This window comes from Dromiciops gliroides, chromosome 2 (genome assembly GCF_019393635.1).
Source record: "Dromiciops gliroides isolate mDroGli1 chromosome 2, mDroGli1.pri, whole genome shotgun sequence".
NCBI lineage: Eukaryota > Metazoa > Chordata > Mammalia > Microbiotheria > Microbiotheriidae > Dromiciops > Dromiciops gliroides.
Window position 1 is genome coordinate 232,952,970 of NC_057862.1, and position 20,539 is coordinate 232,973,508.

Sequence of the window (20,539 nt, forward strand, 5' to 3'; positions counted from 1 at the left end):
GCTGTCTGAGACCATGAAGAAGTAGGTGGAATTATGGCTAGGTTGGAGAGCTTTGGTATGTTTATTGCTTCTATAGTTAAGGCCTGTCGGAAACTCGGAGTCCAAAAGGGGTACCCATTTTGATTTCAGAAGTAAAAGATATTTGCTTCTGAGCATCAGTGCCTAGTTTTCAGGGATATAAAACAGCAGGGCTATGTAGACAGGCTTGGTTTAAACTACAACACTAGTTAAAGGGAAACAATCTGGGCTTCACATAAAGAATGAGCCAGCTCAGTGACCACTAAGTGGATGCTGATAGAATGAGGTATGAACAGGATTCTAGAAAAAGAAGGCCCTACATAGACATACTGAAGAATGTGACTATATTTTCGAATTTCAACTGTCCTATCCTTCCTAAAATAAAAGTTTTATTCTGCCCCCCCTCCCCCCGCTTAATTCCTTAGTAACCTGTTTCTTTGACTTTGTGCCAGTTGAATTGAGGGTTCTTAAATTAGCTTCCTGGCACCAAGATCAGAGAGTCAAAGGAAGCGTTCACATTCCCTTAAGATGCTCTAGTGTAGTCTGGTAGTAGGATGAGAGGAAGAAACTCATTTCTAGAAAACTTTAAGGTTTACAAAATGCTTTCTCACAACAGTCCCATGAGGAATTTGTAAAGTGGTATAAAAATGCTTGTTATTAGAGAGCATAAAAATTATCTCCATCTTACAGATGAGGAAACAGGCCCAGATATAGAAAATGATTTGCCTGTAATCATTTTTCTTAAGTATCAGAGCTGGTTCTTGAACTCAGCTCTCTTCTAATTCCATATCTAGCATACTTTCCACTGTCCCATGCTGATGCCAGAAAGAAGAAACTGCCAGTGTGGGGTGGGATGGAGAGAAGGGATTTCATTTGTGGAAACTGTTCCTGGCCTGCCAGAGAGGATTTTATACTGATAAGAACCTAGGGAAGTTTTAACTTGAAACAAGTTTAGAAAATGAACTCAGACACCAGACATCACCTGGGAAAAAAGTAACAAAGCACTAAAGGGTGCACTTTGCAGAGCATGAGAAATGATTACTGGAAATAATTAGTCTAAAATTAGTCTTTAATAGAACTTCTAGTTGATTTTTCTGCTTAAGTTATGCTGAGGTGTGGTTAACTTTCCTGGCCAAACACCTGTTAGATAACTCACTGACCTTGCTTTTCTAGTAAAACGTGCCAAAAGAGTCACTTGTAAACATGAGTCTGCTTGATTCATATACCATAGATCTCATCTGTTGAAATCCAGCTAACCTTGTTTTAACTTTTTGCTGCATGAATAATCCTTTAGATATATGTGAACTGTTTCAAAGGTTATTGGATTTTTAGTCTGAAAAAGTACCCTTAATACTCTTTTGAGGGGAAAAAAAAAAAGCAAAATAAAGCAGTCAAAGGGAAGAATTAAATAATTTCATTGATGTTTTTGGGGGGCAGGGCAATGAGGGTTAAGTGACTTGCCCAGGGTCACACAGCTAGTAAATGTCAAGTGTCTGAGATCAGATTTGAACTCAGGTCCTTCTGAATCTAGGGCCGGTGCCTTATCCACTGCACCACTTAGCTGCCCCCAAATGATAGTTTTTTTTGTTTGTTTGGGGGAGGGGGAGGCAATTGGGGTTAAGTGACTTACCCAGGGTCACACAGCTAGCAAGATGTCAAGTGTCTGAGGCTAGATTTGAACTCAGGTCCTCCTGACTCCAGGGCTGGTGCTCTATCCACTTTGCCACCTAGCTGCGTGCCCTCTCCCCCCCCCTCCCCCCATTGAATTTAAAAGTATAAATATATGTCAGGAATGTATTGGGCCCCATAAGTGATCAGGTTCAAAACTATTCCCTTAACTTGCTTAATGGGATCAGAGGAATGTAGCCCCTCCTGAAGGGGGTGATCTGGTAGGTAGCCTTTTTTTCAGATAGGGTGGTTTTATTGGAGTTGCTAGTTACAACTCGGAGAGTTCACATTCGTTGAATCCTGTATTTAATCAATTCAGACTATCTGAGGAAGTACTGAAAGAATACTTCTGTGATGTGTCTGGACAGTTGGGATCCATTTGTAAGAGGGAGAAGAAGAAATTCTAATCATTGCATTAGTGAGATAGAACTTCACTGAACTTTTTTCTTTCAGGCTCATTTTGGCCAATAAATCAAACCCCCCAAGTTGAGCCATTGCCAGGAATGAAGACAATTACGTTCACTGAAAGAGACTTATATTTGACAGGAAAATCTGCTTTTGAGTACCGGTCTTACCTGTTGAAGATTGTTAGCAAGATTATTTTTAGTCCTAGGACAATAGGAAGGTGGAACATCAGAATCTGGGAGTGGTTAAATAAGTAGTAAAAAATCACACATTTTCCTGCTTCAGCAAAAACAAGTATCTTTGTGCTGGATGGAGCTCTGTGCTAAATTTTAGGAGTAAGGCTAAAACTTTGGCTTTACTACTCATTTCTAACATTGAGGAAGGGCAAAAGTTAGATTGTGTGAGGGAGAACAGCGTCTCCCTTGGTCCCAATTCTTCTTCCCCCACTCAAAAAATAAACATATACAAAAACCTCAGAACAGACAACTCAGAGCCCTATGAAATTGGACAGGTTTCAGATAGAGATTTTCAAAAAATTATTCTTATACTTCACTGCATTTTTACTAATGCCAACTGAAGTCTCAACATGACATAGAGGTGGGCCTGCTAAGACTAAGCACTAAAGACTTTAACTGTGAACCTACAACATATTGTCATCCAAGTCCTAACCTGGAGAAGCAATTGACTACAACCTTCTCCTAAGGCATGTGACTTGCATCAATTTGAGGTATTGTTTGTTTGTGTTTTTTTTAGTGAGGCAACTGGGGTTAAGTGACTTACCCAGGGTCACACAGCTAGTAAGTGTTAAGTGTCTGAGGCTGGATTTGAACTCAGGTCCTCCTGACTCCAGGGCTGGTGCTCTATCCACTGCGCCACCTAGCTGCCCCAATTTGAGGTATTGTTGAACTGATGATAAGTGCTTTGAGGTATGTTAGTCATACATATGACAGTTTAGTAGGCCTGGGTTCTTGGAATGAGAGAATAAGTTGGAAAGGTTAAGATTTTTTTTAATTGACCTCTAAGGTAGATCCCTTATCAAGTTGAGTATGGAGAAAGTATGATTTATTTGCTTTCATGCTGAATTATTTTTCCCCCTCAAATTTTCTGACTTTGCTTTTGTGTTAGTTCTGCTTAACAGGATATTACATTTTTAATGGTTTTAATTTTTTGTGATTTGTGTAACCTGTTTTTCCTCCCCAACTTTTTCTTTCCACTGACTATTCTATACAGGGCTGCCTCATATTGAGTGATGAACTGAACCATGCATCTCTAGTTCTTGGAGCAAGGTTATCTGGAGCAACCATTAGAATCTTCAAACACAATAGTGAGTGGTTTCATTTTTTTCTGGTTAGTCTTAGTTATTTAATGCTTCTTGATCAGTGGCTAACATAGGCTAGGAATCCCATTGTGTATACCAAACATTATACTTGTATTGGAAAATATAGAGGAAATAGCAGAATTTAAAGCTGTTTTTATTCTTTTAGCAATTATTATCTTCTCAGCTGGATTATGGGGGAAAACTGAAGGAGGGGTTTTTCTCCTAAAGTAATTATTCCCTTATATTCTTGCTCCCCTTTGTTGTTCAGTTAGCTTTCTTACTGCAAGAATGGCAAAATTTCTACATATAAACCATTTTCTTGGAAATATTTTTTCCCTTTGAAATCTAAAATAAACTTCCTAAATTTTTCTTCTTCCCTTGTGAATATAAACATGAAAAACCAAAATAATTAGCACATTTTCATATGGTTCCTTCTAGCTTTCCATACTTTCTTGACTATAACAGAAACTTTGGTCTCTACTCCAGAAAGCAGACTTTTGGGAATCTTTTTGAATGTCTAGTTTAGTTATCATTTAACTTGTTTAGTAATGCATAACTTGAGATTTAAACATACATATTATGCTGCTTTATTGTTTCTAATGCAATGTTTCTAACATCTACCATCTTTCCATGTACCATTCTTTGTGAAAATAGCAAAGTAATGTTTTCCCCTATATATCTGTATTGTTTTTATACCTGTATTTTTAAAAAGCTCTTTATGACAGGGATGTGTATTTTATGCTGCACAGTTGTTGTTTTTTCTAGTTTATCTTGATGTATATCAGACTCAGCATAAGTATGCAACTTGTGATACTTAGAACTTTTAAACTAAATAGATCTAACATGATAACTTCATTCTGCTTAGGAAAACTACAGCAATGGAAATGGCAGTTAAGTTATTTCTCATGTTAGTAAGCCCCTCTAAGGGACAGATAGAAAAGGAAGAGCTCAAGATGTTAGAGTTCGTGGGATATAATCCAGATATAATTAAGCCCAATTGAAATTCCTAGCCCAGGTGTAGTATAGAGGGTGCTTTTTATTTCCCAAACTAAGATAATTCTTTTCTCCAAATAAATATTATTCCCCTAACAATTTTTTAAGAATCATTATGGCTAGTTACCTTAAGGGTCAAAACTCTGTGCTCAATCCTTCATGGGAATGTTAGATTTTGTTCCTGTTCCATGATGAAACCTATCCCAGGCTACCTATTTTACAAGTCAGTGCTTGTGTACAGGAAAGAAAGGGTGAGTGAGTGGGTGATACAACTATCACCATTATTGAGAAAAGTGAATCATGCTTATGGTAAATTATCATTGTCTAAGAAACTAAGGTGTAATATATTTTTACAAAGTATATGAAAGAGATATAGTCTCTGCCCTTTAAAAAGCTTACGGTTGGGCTAGGTGGCGGCACTGACCCTGGATTCAGGAGGACCTGAGTTCAAATCCGGCCTCAGACACTTGACACTTACTAGCTGTGTGACCCTGGGGAAGTCACTTAACCCCAATTGCCTCACCAAAAAAAAAAAAAGCTTACAGTTGGGGCAGCTAGGTGGCGCAGTGGATAAAGTACCAGCCCTAGATTAAGGAGGACCTGAGTTCAAATCCGAATTCAGATACTTACTAGCTGTGTGACCCTGGGCTAGTCACTTAACCCTCATTGCCCTATCTAAAAAGAAAATAGTAAAAAGTTTACATTCTATGACTCGTCTGAATAACCAGAAAAAATGTGAACTATGAAGAATTCCTAAAGGTTGAAAACCACTGGGATCTTCTTCCATTATTAGAGAACATACAGACTCTTCCATGGAAGTATTGTATGTGTGAACTATATTTGAAGAATTTAGCAAACTCTAATGCTTTGGTGGCTTTTAGTTAAACTTAATTGTTTAATTTATTGTTGAATATTTATTAAATAGTTTGTGGGCTTTACTATATCCCTGACACTTTGTGACATAGTTACATGTTTGATTTTTTAAAATCCATATTAATAACTCTACATAATTGATCAAATCATATATTTAGCTATCCCAATTGATTGCTAAGATGACTGAAAATAGGGTATCAATGATGGTACATTCTGGCAGAATCAGGGCAGAATGAGGAAAAACAGCAGACTAGCAGAGTGGACTTAAATTCAACAGAAAGAAAAATTTCCTAGTAATTAGAGCTATACTGAATTGGTGTGGATTGCCTTGGGAAGGAGTGGGTGCTTCAACAAAGGCATAGTAGATATTGTACAGATATCATTCCAACTAAGTGGCCTCCAAGATCCCATGATTCTGGTATCTTTTCAGTTGCATACAAAGATGACACTACTAGCCCACTATCAGCATTAGGACACATGTTTTATTGGTGTGGGGTTAGTGTGTGGGTATATAGGTGTGTTAATCCCCCCAATTGGAATAGTGTACCTGCATTGATCTAGCCAATGTCTGGATCAGACTTTCTTATGCATCCATTTGTGGGATGGCTGACTGAGGTTTCAGAAGTAGCCTTTGGGTATATAACAGAGCAAAACGCTTAAAAGAAATTAAATCAGAAACTTTAGCCTAGTTTGACCAGTTTCTGCTATTTAGAAGCTTATATTCTCAAAACCAAGCCTGAGTTAGCTCTAACCAATGTTAGTCATATTAATTGGGTCAATTAGGTCATATTAAGTTAAGCCAGGACCTCAATAATCTCTGATGACATTCCAGATAAAAAACCTTAATTCAAGCTGACCACCTTTCCTCAACATTGTAATAATATTCCATTTCTGGCACCTTTCTTGAATTAAAAATTTTATATATTCTTGGAATGAATGAAGGAGAAGAAAATTTGGTGTGGAGTGTTATGTTTTTTTTTTCTTTGCTCTAGATATGCAAAGCCTTGAGAAGCTATTAAAAGATGCCATTGTGTATGGACAGCCTCGAACACGAAGGCCCTGGAAGAAAATCCTCATCCTTGTGGAGGGAATATACAGGTAATCTTGCAGCCCTTCATCTTAATGATGTTGTTCCATAAAATCATAGACTCATGATAATAGCAATAACAGTGATCATTTTGCATACTGCTTTTAGATTTATAAAGTCCTTTACCTAATTATTTTTAAATGGTCATCTCAACCATTTGAGGTAAGTACTATAATTTAAAAAATTTTAAGCTGACCTTAGGTATCCTCTCATTTTATAGGTAGGGAAACTGAGCCTCAAATTGTGGAAGCTGTTTGCCTAAAGTTATACTAATACTTAGTGGCACAGCTAGGAGCATTAACTCTTGTTGTCATTCTGACTTCATTGCTCTTTTTATTACACCACACTTTCTTTATCTCTCTTCTTTTTAGATCTAATTTTACTTATGTAGTGTAAAATCTTGTGTCAGATGTTTATTTCCTGTGAACATACTCCTCTTCCCACACACAGTTTATTTACTATTTTTCTTTATTTCCATCAAAAAAAAATATTTAAGTTTTTAAATCTATTGTTGACTCAAATATAAGCTTGAGGAAAATCTGTTCTGACCTTTTTCCTTCCAAGATAGGTTAACTTTTGTTGTTGACTGCTTATGAAAGATAAAATTTCTTTCCCTTGAAGTCTGCAGAAACATGGTATCCAAGAAATCAATGATATTGTAATATGACATCTAAATCTATGCTTAATATCATTGTCATGAACTGTACTTGGAAGCTATGATTGAATCCCTGCGTTAGTAAAGATTGGATTGTTAGAGATGTTTGCATTAAAGTAGGCATTGAGGCTTCTTAGATACTTTAAAAAACCATGATAGTTGCAAAAAGAGTAACCATTTCATCCTGGAACCAAGACAAGTTTCAGTGTTTTTGCTGCTGTATATACAACAGTCAGACTTTGTTCAAACACCAATAAAGTTAGCAAACAGGAGCCAAAATATTAGCTTCCAGTTAAAATCTATGTATCCTGTTATCCTGTTTTGCCAGCATGGAAGGGTCAATTGTTCGCCTCCCTGAAGTGATTGCCCTTAAGAAGAAATACAAATCTTACCTGTATCTAGATGAAGCCCACAGCATTGGGGCCCTGGGCCCAACAGGTCGGGGTGTAGTAGAATACTTTGGTCTGAATCCCGAGGACGTGGATGTTATGATGGGGACATTCACAAAGAGCTTTGGAGCTGCTGGAGGATACATTGGAGGCAGGAAGGTAAATGTGGGTTAAGAAACGGGGAGCATGCTTGAAGCTAAAGACAACGTGTGTTGAGCAGTTGAGTGACATGTTGGTAGGCTCTTGAGTAGCAGTGCTGTGGGTATAAATGTGTTTCCTACTCGGATTTGCAGTACCAGTGAGCTTCACACTTTGGTTGTATGGTGAGTAACTTTAATACATCTTTGCTGAACTCAAAGTGCCTTCTGTTCTTTGTTTTTCTTTCTTATAGCTTCTTCCCAAACTAAATGCTGGTCTGAGGTACAGAGTGCACTGTTGTGTGAGAGAACACCCAGTAGTTCTTCCTGTTTACAATGGACTTCTATTTGGTTGGAGTTGTGCTAGTGATCCTGATGCAGAGGATTTTAGAGAGACTAATTGGGAATGAAATTATTTTGCTAGCTTTGGGCTTCCAGATGATTTGAGTTTCTCACTGGATGTTAAGTATTAACAGCAGGAATTTGGAAAAATCTGGTATTTTCCTGATTTTGCCAGAATCAGTCTTTAAGTGACAACCTGCTGGTGGTATCTCATAATAAGCATATAAGGTCTGGTTAGGTTCATTTATTTAGGTTTTGCTGTAGTCCTCTCTGAAGAGGGTCATCTTTGGGAAACTGATCAATGTTCTTGAATGTTATGCTTGCTGACCAGAAAGCTACAATAGTGATGACCTGAAGAACAAGCATGTGCTTCATTATTGCTTCCCACAATCCAAGATAGAGTGAAATTGGATTCTTATGCAGTTGAACTTTAGAATGAGTGCATGTGCCTTTTTATTTGGTTCTCCTCTCATAAGTGTACACATATGCATGCACCCTTTTTCTAGCATACACATTTTCTTTTGGAAGGATTTTTATTCAGTGGCTTTAGCTGAATTTTTTGCTGATTATATTTAGGTAGTTTCCTTTTTTAAAATAATTTTTGTTGCACTTCATTCACCTGTGGATCTTCTTCAGAGATTTGTTCAGGTTTATAAAATGTTGAGTTTGAGATATTGACAATATCTTATTTTGTATACTGTTTAGGAGTTTTAAATGATTAGTTTGTGGAGCTCATGTAAGATGTAAGTAGTAGCTTTGTTAGAATAGGAAGAATTGAACAGTGTACAGAAAGAGTGATCCCAAACAGTTTCCTGGGAAAGCCAGCCTAGTATCTTTAAGAATATGAGATGGCATTTTCTGCCCAATTTGGACTTTGGAGCTCATATCCTTCCGTGTTAGGACATAGGAAATAAAATTCAACAAACACCTAACATGCAGAATTAAGTGCAATAAATATTTATTAAGCACTTGCTATGTATTAAGGACTGGGAATAAAAACAAGACTAAAAATGAAGCTGGTCCTGCTCTTGGGAGCTATTTATTCTACTGAATTGGGGGTGGGGTGGGGACGGGACAATGGATGCCATATACTTTCCAATATTTATTTTTGGGATTTTGGGGTCAAATCTTCTTGAACTCTAATGGCAGTAGCTTTACTTGTCAGCCTAACTTGTTGGTTTAAAAGATCAGAATCGGTGACAGTGAAGCAAAACACCTGTACTAGGTGCCAGTAGGATAGTTTTTTCATTGTTAAAGCTTTTAAAGCCAAGAGATGCATCTAATTGTGTGTTTTTGCTGATTTCCTCAGGAACTGATAGACTACCTCCGAACACATTCTCATAGTGCGGTATATGCCACATCGTTGTCACCACCTGTTGTGGAACAAATCATCACCTCCATGAAATGCATTATGGGTGAAGATGGCACAAACCTTGGTAAGTAGACTCTTAGCTTGGGACCTATAATTATAGGGCATCTGTACTTTGCTGCCCTTCTTTCTGAACATGTATTTTTCAGGACAGCCTCTCACAGAACTCATTTTTGTAATCCTCAAGTGAGCTAATTGCAGAATCACTGTGTTCAAGGGTCTTATTCTCTAGATCTAAATAATTTAGCAGATGAGCCCTTTCAGGTAACAGTTGGGCTGGCTTGCTTCCCATTAAGTTTGTTTATAGCCATATTAATGACTGCAGTTGTGTGTTTGGTGATATATTTAGGTACTATGGAAGAGCTACTACTTCTTTGATTCAGTATCTTAGGCTTTCTTATTTCATATAAATAGTAAAGGATAATTCAACCTTTGGCTACAATTATTCTCAGCTCTAATGGGTCTTTTTAATGTCTTAGACCAGATAATGAAAGATATTGTTTATACTGTTTGGTATAATTGTTGATCACTAGGGGGCAGTATTGACTATGTAATGCTTAGGGTCTTGGTTAAAAGTAAATGATCCTGTAGTTTTGGAATGTTAACTCCATATAGCAGGTTAGACCTGTATTCATTTTTGAAACAATTTTGGTTCTAGTGAAAGTTGACAGATCCAAAGGTTTCTGAAGTTGCAAAGAGGCAAACTTAGGCTAGGTATCAGGAAAAACTTGCTAACAATCCAAGCTATCAAAAGTGGAATGAGCTGCCTTTAAAGAAGTGAGTTCTCTCATCTTGGAGTTCTTCCGTCACAGGATGGCTGTGACCACTTGACAAATGTCATATGAGAAATTTCTTTAGGGAAAGAATTGGACTAGATGCTTCTGAGGTCTTTTTCAGCTTTCAAATTCTATGATTATATGCAGGCTGTCCACAAGGTGGAATTCATTTTGTATGACAAGGGTGAGATAATTGTGACCTAGATGCTAAACATGGCTTTAAGTAGATTCTTTTGATCACATTTGAAAAGTCTGAAAACATTAACAGAGGGTAGTAGAAAGAGTGTTGGACTTGGAATAAGGAAGATCTGGGTCCAAATATAGCTTCCAGTCCTTACCTGTGAGATGTTGGGCAATTAATTCACATGGATTCTCTGAGCCTCAATTTCCTCATCTGTAAAACTGGGACAAAAATAATAGCTACAGTTACTACCTCCCAGTATTAAACAAGAAGTTGAGCGTCAATTGCTTTGCAAAGCTGAAAGTGCTATTTAAGTATCAATTATTATCATGTCTCAGTTGACTTACCTCTCCACAGCTTTCGATTCTAATTCCTTAAAATAGAATTGTACATTGTTTTGAATTTGTCTGAGAATGGGAAAGTCCTTATAAGTTCATGTTTGTTCAGTTGAAATGGCAAAGAGGGCACTAACAGTTTTATCCCTCCTAATTCATTCAATTATACAATGTATTACTTAAAGTTGTAGCATTCCTGTGAACAATATACATTTTATGTTAGTAAGAATTAAATTGTACTTCCAAAACCTCTTTTACTTTTGTTTTTATTTGTTGTCCATACCATTCATATCTCTTATTAAATTGGGTCTTTCAGGCATTTAAGACATGTCATAGGGAACACTAACACAATATGCAGGCTCACATGTATAAAAATAAGTCCCAGTTTGCTATCTTAGTTAATCATTTGTTCCTTATCTCTCATAATATAGATCTTTATAAAGAATCGGTTGGGGTAAATTAAATCTTTTGTTTAATAAGGGAGTGATGTGCTCGTGGAGAGGACAAAGAATATAGTGGCGGGACATAGGATTGTGGTAGTAGGGGTCTGGTAAATAATGATGAAAAACTAATTCCAAAGAAATTTTGAGACATTCTTGAGAACATACATCATCACATTTTTGTTTTTGTACACCTAGAGCCTAGCACAATATGTTGCATATAATAGATATTTAATAGATGTTTGTTGAATTTTATTCATCCTGACAAATTTATATTAGCCTCACATATATTCATCAATTCTTTTGTTTGTCCCAATCATTCTTATCTCTAGCTGCTCAATAAAATGAAGGAACATAGTTCAAACAAAGCTCTTGCTCATCTGGTCATGGCAGGTAGATTCACAAAGTTTCTCCACAGAAATTTCCATGAAAATTAACTCAAAGGAAAGAACAGGAAATTATATTAAGTTACTTACTCTTAACTTTAGATCTTAGGCCTATGAAATAATGTTTATTTCATGATTTTGTTAAAAGAGCATCTTTCTACCTTCCTAATAAGAAGGAAGAAATGTGATCAGTGCTGGGACATTTAAGTGAATTTACAAGTAGATGATGTCATCTGCTAATATTGGAGGGGGAGGGACACGTAGGTCCCTAGGATATCAGTATCTTGACCCTTTTTTATGATGAAAGATTAGAGTTGCATATTAAATTTTACTCCAAACAATATTTTTAGGGATTGTTGTAAGGAAAAGGAACCCACAGTTCAGACAGTAAGCAGTGTAATATAGTTTGAGCAAGGTGACAGATAAGAATGATCAAACACAGCATCCCTAATATCTGTTGTCATCTTATGATCCTTAGATAAAGAGTAGTTAGTGGGGCAGCTAGGTGGCACAGTGTAGAGCACTGGCCCTGAAGTCAGGAGGACCTGAGTTCAAATCCAGCCTCGGACACTTAACACTTACTAGCTGTGTGATCCTAAGCAAGTCACTTAACCCCAATTGCCTCACCAAAAAAAAAAAAAAAGTTAAAAAAAAAAAAGAGTAGTTAGTGAGCCTTCTTTTCGGTTGATAACTTTTAGGAACAGTATCAAACATGTCCAGCAGCAAGGCACAGGTATTTAAAATATGACTTGCTTAATTTTGGTTTGCATGCAATTTATTCTTTTAGGTTGAACTGTTATGATTTTTTTTAAGGTACCAATATTTTTTCATATATGTGCGTGCACTTATGATTTTTCTTTGACGCTACCTATTTTTTAAACATTTTATCTCAGGCACATATATGCTTCTTAGATCCATGATTAAGACATTTTAAACTTACTTAGATCTTTCAAAGCTATTTGAAAATTATTGGGATTGCTTATCAATTGCCCTAATAATATTATTCTTTTTAGTTTAAGCTAACCAGTATTTAAAATCCCAAGGTTTATATTGTCCAATACAACTTATTTACAAAATTTGAAATCTTTTTAATACTTCCTGTTAAGGAAGACAAATACATCCTTGCTTAACAGAGGGAGAAGAAATACTATAAAAAGAAAGTTACTTTAGATTACATGTTGGTTTAAGGAAATCTTAGGAACAATATCTAGATCCCCTATTCCTTATTCCATCAGTTTGAACTCTTAAGTTAATCTCCTTGCCTCATTTTTTGTTCATTGTTATTTTAAATAAAAAGATAAATAATGAAAATGGCCATAGAGTCATTTCAAGATATGGCTTTTTATAGGGTACCCTGTGTTATGATATTCTGTATGATTACTAAAGCTTGTATAGTATACTATAAACTGATTGTTTGCAATAAGTATTCCTTCCCCTGAGACCATTCCAGAAGTCTGTCTCTAACCAAAACAAACAATATAAAAAGATGGCATGATTTTGTGTACTGGACTGATCATTTATAGAGGAGGCTTGAGGAATTGGTGAAGGAAATTATTAGGGGTGTTTTATGATTATGTCACATCATTGAGCAAACCCTTTCTTTTACTTCTCAATTTTGTTACTCCCACCCAGCAGTTAGGAATTGAGCAATAGAATTGTAGGAAGAATGAATAAATGGAAATAACTGCTGTTGAGAAAATGCATATTACCTACTCTATACCTAATATGTTCTTACCAGTATGTTGATTGTTGAGAACCCTGAACCAAAAGAATGCATACTGCTCTGATTGCATCGGTGGGTAGTATAAAGAAGAATTTTTTACTTTTCTGATCTACTTAACTCAATCCACTAAGTAATTATTCAGGATCTACTATGTACCAGACACTGTGCTAAATACTGAGGATACAAAAAGAGGCAAAAGACAGTTCCTGCTCTCAGGGAGACAATCTTTGGCTATATTTGCATTGCCAGAATATCTATTTTTAGTCATAGTAATAAAAGTTCAGTGAAATTTTTGGACTTATTTGCTTTAGTCTAACAAGTTGAATCTTATTTAAAGAATACATTAGTTATATAGTTGAAAGAGAAAACTATAGGGACCCATAAAGCTTCTGTTATTGGAAAAAATAACACTTATTATTACGGGTCTCTTACATATTTGATGCTCAGAAGGTTAGAAACACCATCTTTCCTAAGCTAACTCTCCTTTTCATCTTATAAGCACATTAGATATTATTTGTGTATTTGCCTTATTCAATTAAGAACATAATTTTCAAGTGATGCTGCACTGGCCATTGTACATTTTGGAAATTTCATTCTTAAAATTTTGGGTATGTGTCTAGAAAAGAAGTGATCAAAGCATGGGGAAAGTTCCTAATTATAGGTCACTAAATATTTGAGAAAAAGACAGTTGAACCCGATTCAGAAATTGAAGAAGCCATAAGTGAACTAACAAAGAAGAGGGGACCCTTGGTCTCCAGGGATTTAAAATAAAGTACATCAAATACATAAGGAATAATTAATACCAATTTTACAAAAATCATTCTCAACAAGTAAGGGGGAAAGCACTGTACCAAAATCCTTTTATAAGACCAATGGTGCTGATACCCAAAGAAATGAGGAATAAAGCAAATAGGAAATTATTGACCAATTCTACTAATGAATATTGAGTCAAAGATTATCAATAAAATCTTATATGGAACATTTTTTTTTGTTTGTTTTGTTTTTTGGTAAGGTAATTGGGGTTAAGTGACTTGCCCAGGGTCACACAGCTAGTAAGTGTTAAGTGTCTGAGGCTGGATTTGAACTCAGGTACTCCTGAATACAGGGCCGGTGCTTTATCCACTGCGCCACCTAGCTGCCCCAATAAAATCTTAATAAAAAGGCTACTGTAACACACAAAAATTTGCTATTGCCAAGTTGAATTTATAATTGTTGTTTAATTCTTTTGTGTTTTCTTGGCAAAGATACTAGAATGACTTGTCATTTCCTTCTCCGGCTCATTTTACAGTCGAGGAAACTGAGCCAAAAAGGGTTAAGTGACCTGCCCAGGATCACACAGCTAGTAATTGTCTGAGGCCACATTTGAACTCAGGAAGATGAGTCTTTCTGACTTCAGGCCCAGCGCTCTTGTCCACTGCTCCACCTAGCTGCCCCAGAAGTTATGAATTTATAATCAAAATACAGAAATTGTTCAACATTAGGAAAATAATTAGCAGAATTAATCATATATGCCACCTGATGATCAATAGATAGAAAAATTATTTGAATAAAAGAGCAATTATTTATATTAAACATCCTAAAAAAACATCAAAAGTTTAATGCTTTATACAGTATTCCACACTTAATAGTCTTCCCCTTCTGCAAAGATGGGATGAAAGTACAGACTCATATCTCATTTTTGCTAACAAGCTTGGACATTATAATTATACATCATTAAGTTGCTATTTTTGATTGTTTTCATTTATTTTGTTCTAAAACTATATTGTTATGTTATTTAGTTGGAAACTAATCATTATAGACCCTCCAGTAAGGTGACAGGATACAAAATCAATCTTATCAAAATCATCAGTATTTGTTGTACTTCTTGTTGCATAAATTGTTTTCCTGGTTCTACTTGCTTCCCTTCATATGTCTTCTCCAGCTTCTCTGATCTTTTTCTATTCCTCACTTTTTTTTTTAAACAGTGCAAAAATAGTCCATTGTATTAATTTGTTTAACCTTTTCTGAATCTGAGTATCTACTTTGGTATATATAAGACCTCTTTTTCTGGATTTGACCTTCTGGGGTAAATGTATAGCAGAAGAATTTCTGAATCAAAGGCTTTGGACATTTTAATTATTCTAATTTTTTAAATTAAAAAAAATTTTTTTTAGTGAGGCAGTTGGGGTTAAGTGACTTGCCCAGAGTCACACAGCTAGTAAGTGTTAAGTGTCTGAGGCTGGATTTGAACTCAGGTACTCCTGACTCCAGGGCCAGTGCTCTATCCACTGTGCCACCTAGCTTCCCTAATTATTTTTTAAAACCATAATTACAAGTTGCTTTCCAGAATGGTTTGCCCAGTTCCTAACTTTACCAGTAGTGTGTTATTGTGCCTGTGGAAGTGTCCTTTTAAGCAATCAAAAATAGTTGACAGACACTAAAAACTAGCATTATTTGCCTTAGAGAAATCTTAGGTCCTTTCTTCAGCAATAATGGGGGTGAAACAAGGACCTTCTATCAGCTGTTACTTTACATAATACTAGAAATGCTAGCTATAACAATCAACAAAACTGAGAAATTTAAATGTATAAACATAGACAAGAGGAAGCTGAATTATTCCTATTTGAAGATGACATGTAGAAAACCTAAAGAATTAGGAACAAATTAATCAAGATAGTACCTCCAGTAATGTGACAGGGTACAAAAGAAATCTATAGAAATGACTAATATTGCTATACAGTATTAATAAATCCCAGGAGAAAAGTAATAGAAAATTAAATTTTAAAGTAATTTCCAAAAAGGCATAAAGTTTTTAGAAGTTAACCTACTAAGATTAACTAGGAATTTATATAAATATACTTACTTATGAATTTTTAAAACAGAAATCAAAGAAGATTTAAATACTTGGCCGGAGGAGGGGTGGTATTCTTTGTGGTATGATAGAGCCTAAAGTGATTTATAGCTTTGGTGCTATACTAATCATAAGGGGTTTTTGTTTGTTGTTGTTGTTGTTTTTTTAAATAGAACTAGAAAAGTTAAAACAATTTATTTGTAGGAATAAAAGTTTTAGGATCTCAAGGGAGTTGAAAATTTTAAGTAGGAGTGAAGAGAGCCTAGTATCCCCAGACCTCAAACTCTATTAGAAAGTTACAATTATCCATAATATACTTTCTGCTGTGTTCATAGCATCATAGATTTAAAGCTAGAAGGGACCTTAGAGATAAGATAGTCCAAGTCCCTCATTTCACAGAAAAGAAAACAGGCTCAGAGAGCTGAAGGAATCAGCCATAGCAAAGGGCTCAAGTGCTCTACCTCCAAATCCAGCCTGGATCCCTCTGTTCTCTCTGCTTCTTCATATCTGCTACCTTAGCTCTAACACATCTTCCTCATGTCCTCTATCTTAGTCGCTCGTCTTTTCAACCTCTTCAGTTGCTTTTTGTTGTAGTCCTGGTACTGTTTTGGGGAGAGGAAAATGTCATTAAAAAGAGAAGAACATAGTGAAATGTATTCATTATTGTAAGGGAGGTTGATCATTTCTTAGTACATTCTGATCTTACAAGGGAAGACTAGAAGTGTTGAAACTAAAGGAGATGTAGCAGTTTTATCTCTAAAACAGGTCACAATGTAAATTCTCGTTTTTAAAAAAATTTCCCTGTAAATCAGTGGTCAAATATATGAATGGAAAATTTTCAAATTAAGAAATCCAAACTCTCAATAACCATAGTAAAAGTGCTCTCAATAACTAGTTATTAGAGAAATGCAAATCAAAGCCCTTTTAGGGTTCTGCCTTACCCATTAGATTGGTGGAGATGACAAAAGAGGAAAATGACAAATGTTTGAGGGGCTGTAGGAAAACAGGCAACAACGGATACACTGTTGGTAGAGATGTAAAGAGGTGCAGCTATTCTGGAAAGCAATTTGAAACTGCACTTCCAAAGTTTGAAAACTGGACACTCTCTTTGACCCAACTATATCACTACTAGACGTATATGCCAAAGAGATCAAAGAAAAGAGGAAAAGGATATATCTATATTTCTGTCCTTTTGTTTACACACACACACACACACACACGTATATACACAAAAATATTTGTAGAAGCTCTTTTTGTAGTAGTGAAAAATTGGAACCTAAGGAGCTCTGTTCTCTTATTTCAGAATAACTAATGGGCAGTCTTTTTAAAATTATGGTGGATGAATGTAATGGACAACATTATAGAGGTAATCAACTTTGAAAGGTTTTATAACTCTGATTGGTATGGAAATAAACTACTAGTCTAGAATACTGAAGATCTAACCCAACTTTCACCTCTTGACAGAGAAGTAAAGAACTTCTTTTGCTGCAACATATCCTTGTTGCATTAATTAAAACTTTACTGAGGTTTCAAATTCATCTTAGGGAGGCATTAGTTTATGAGCATGCCTAATATAAGAATTTATTTTACTTGACCATGTATGTTCATGATGAGGGCTTTATTTTTATTTTTTATTCAATTGGGAGAGGGGAAATGGGAGGTGATAAATTTATGTAAACATAAACAATTTAATTAAAAAAAAAGAAATCTGTCAGATCTAGAAGCAATCCAATATAATAGCATAGTGTTTGATAAACCAAGGAACCTTAATTCATAAAGAATCACTATGGGATTAAGGTAAGGGGAATGACAGGGAAGCTTGAAAGAAGTTTGACAGAAATTAGTTTTATACCAATTCAACACCATATGCCACAATGACTGTCAAAGCTGATATGTGGAGTGAGTGTGTGTGTGTGTGTGTGTGTGTGTGTGTGTGTGTGTGTATAAAAGGTCATAGCAACAAATTTAGAGAAGCAGAGGAGATACCTTTCATGGGTATGAATAAGGAAAGAGCTCTTGATCAAACAAGGGATAGAAAAGGTCACAGGAAATAAAATTTTGATTCTGTATACTTGAAGTTTTTGCACAAAATCAATGCAAAAAGAACTTGTGGCAAAACAATTAACTGAGGGAAGAAAACTTTAAATAAAATTTTCTGGGGGCAGCTAGGTGGCACAGTGGATAAAGCACCAGCCCTGGATTCAGGAGGACCTGAGTTCAAATCTGGCCTCAGACACTTAACACTTACTAGCTGTGTGACCCTGGGCAAGTCACTTGACCCCAATTGCCCTGCAAAAAAAAAAAAAAGAAAAAGAAAAAGAAAATAAAATTTTCTGGATAAAGGTCAGATATCCAAGATATATGGAGAATTGATTGAAACATACATTTTTGTGGGTGTATATACAGATATACACACATGTATATACACATGTACACACATGCGCGCACGCACACACACACACACACATATAAATAAAAGAACAAGATCTATTCACAATTTCACAAATGGTCCAGTGACATGAATACTTCTCAGTGGGAGAAACCCACGCTATTAACACCTACATGAAGAATCCATCCCATCACTAATAATAAGAGAATGCAAATGAAAAGAAACCAAGATTCTAACCTCACACCTATCAGTTTCAAAAAGGTAACACAAAGGATAGTGATAGTTTTTGGAGGGTCTGTAGGACAGGCTCACCATTGTATTGGTGGAGCTATGAATTGTTCCAGCCATTCTGGAAAGCAATGTGTCAGTATACCACAAAAATATGCTATTCTTATACTATGTATTCCATATATCAATGATAGCACTAGTCATCACTGATACTAGAGGAATTAAAAAACAAAACAAGGAAAAGCCCCCATCCCAATATACACAAAAATATTTAGAGCAACACTTTATGCTGTGGCAGAAGTAAAGTACTACCCCTTTCAAATTTAAAAAGCTTAGTTATTTACAAGATCAGAAAAAAAGAACATGTACCTGAGGAAAACTGATAAAAAGTAACTTGTGAAAGAAGTGCAGGGGCAGCTAGATGGCTTAGTGGATAAAGCACCAGCCCTGGATTCAGGAGGACCTGAGTTCAAGTCCAGTCTCAGACACTTGACACTTACTAGCTGTGTGACCCTGGGCAAGTCACTTAACCCCAATTGCCTCACATAAAAAAAGAAAAAGAAAGAAGTGTAGTGTTTCAGGTAAAATATTGAGGAGAGAAACAAACTGTCCTGAGGACTAAATAAAAAAACTTCTTGAATGAATGTATTGAGAGGACCTATTTGAAGGCAGAACGGTGACTCAGGCAATGATGACTGTAAGACATTGTGATCAATCATTTTATTTGCATGTCTCTATCTTTAGAGTTTTGGAGATTATAACTAAATTAAAACAACTGGGGACTACAACATTATATAAGGATATTGCATTTGTAATCTAATGGGCATTTTACCTCAAAAGATAAAGATACGTCATTGACTGCCAAGAGGCTCTGAAATATAGAAAACTTTAGAGAAGCACTTTGGAAAAGGTATAGATAGAAGAAGCAGCCCCTGCAAAAGAAGGAGAACAGGCTGAGCATAGCAACTACAAGCCACAGAGGCCAGCTGCCACAGTTGACAGTTGCTTTTCTAGGAATTTGTTGATTGGCTGAAGAAAGGATACAGCAGCTGCTGGAGATAGTTTAGAAGATCTGCTGTGAAGATCTCTCCATACTTATTGCTATCTAGTGTCATTTGTAGCCTGAGAGGGGAAACTTCTCAGGGGGTACTTCTGTTGCCCTTTCCCTGTCCCTTTATGAAAGGGAGAAACAGAAGAAAAGACAAACTATACTTTGCTGTGAAAAGAGACTTAGATCTAGCAAAACAGAATTCCCTGCTTTTTGCTAATCTGAGGAGCATAGCAGATTTCTTTTGTAAGGGAAGTAACTGCTTGTTACTAAAAGAACATAACACTTTTTCTGAGTGCTCTGTTAGGGATGGCTGTGAGTGAAAAGAGCTTGTTATGGCTTCATTGGCTTGAGAGCAGAAGAGAGAAGTTTTGTTCAGCAGAAGAGTCATGAGGACCAGAAGGGGAATAGTTATGAGAGAAATGACTTTATATGGTGCAAATTATTCCTAAGAAACCAAGGATATCGAGATATATATTCAAGAATTTTGAATTGCCCTGGGAAAATGGGTTTCTCCAATCATATACCTCTATATAAGTGTATGCCCACTTTCTCCCATGGATATAACATGCATTGGTGGAAGTGTGAAAGTTAATGGGCAAACTGTGATATGTTTATTTCTTGCTTTTGCCTTCTATTGAATAACTGGTATTCTTTTATTCCTGTTTTTGCTTTCTCTTGAGCAACATGTTTTCTTATTCCTGCTCTTGCATTTTATTGAGTAAATTTTATGGTTATTCTTTTACCTTATTGCTCAGTAAATGTTCTATGTTTAAAAGTTAATGGTGGGGGGCAGCTAGGTGGTGCAGTGGATAAAGCACCTGCCCTGAATTCAGGAGGACCTGAATTCAAAACCAGTCTCAGACACTTGCCACTTACTAGCTGTGTAACCCTGGGCAAGCCATTTAACTCATTTCTCCCCCCCACCCCCCCCAAAGAGTTAATGGTT

General features: G+C 36.1%; 1 protein-coding gene across 1 annotated transcript in view; it reads left to right on the forward strand.

Annotated features, from left to right (window-relative positions):
• The window catches only part of SPTLC2 (serine palmitoyltransferase long chain base subunit 2), a 152,040-nt gene that overhangs the window by 60,760 nt on the left and 70,741 nt on the right, over positions 1-20,539 (forward strand). The window contains exons 6-9 of the mRNA XM_043983667.1: positions 3,322-3,415; positions 6,268-6,373; positions 7,346-7,565; positions 9,195-9,321. Of these exons, the coding sequence (XP_043839602.1) occupies positions 3,322-3,415; positions 6,268-6,373; positions 7,346-7,565; positions 9,195-9,321 (547 nt within the window). The remainder of the gene's footprint in view (positions 1-3,321; positions 3,416-6,267; positions 6,374-7,345; positions 7,566-9,194; positions 9,322-20,539) is intronic.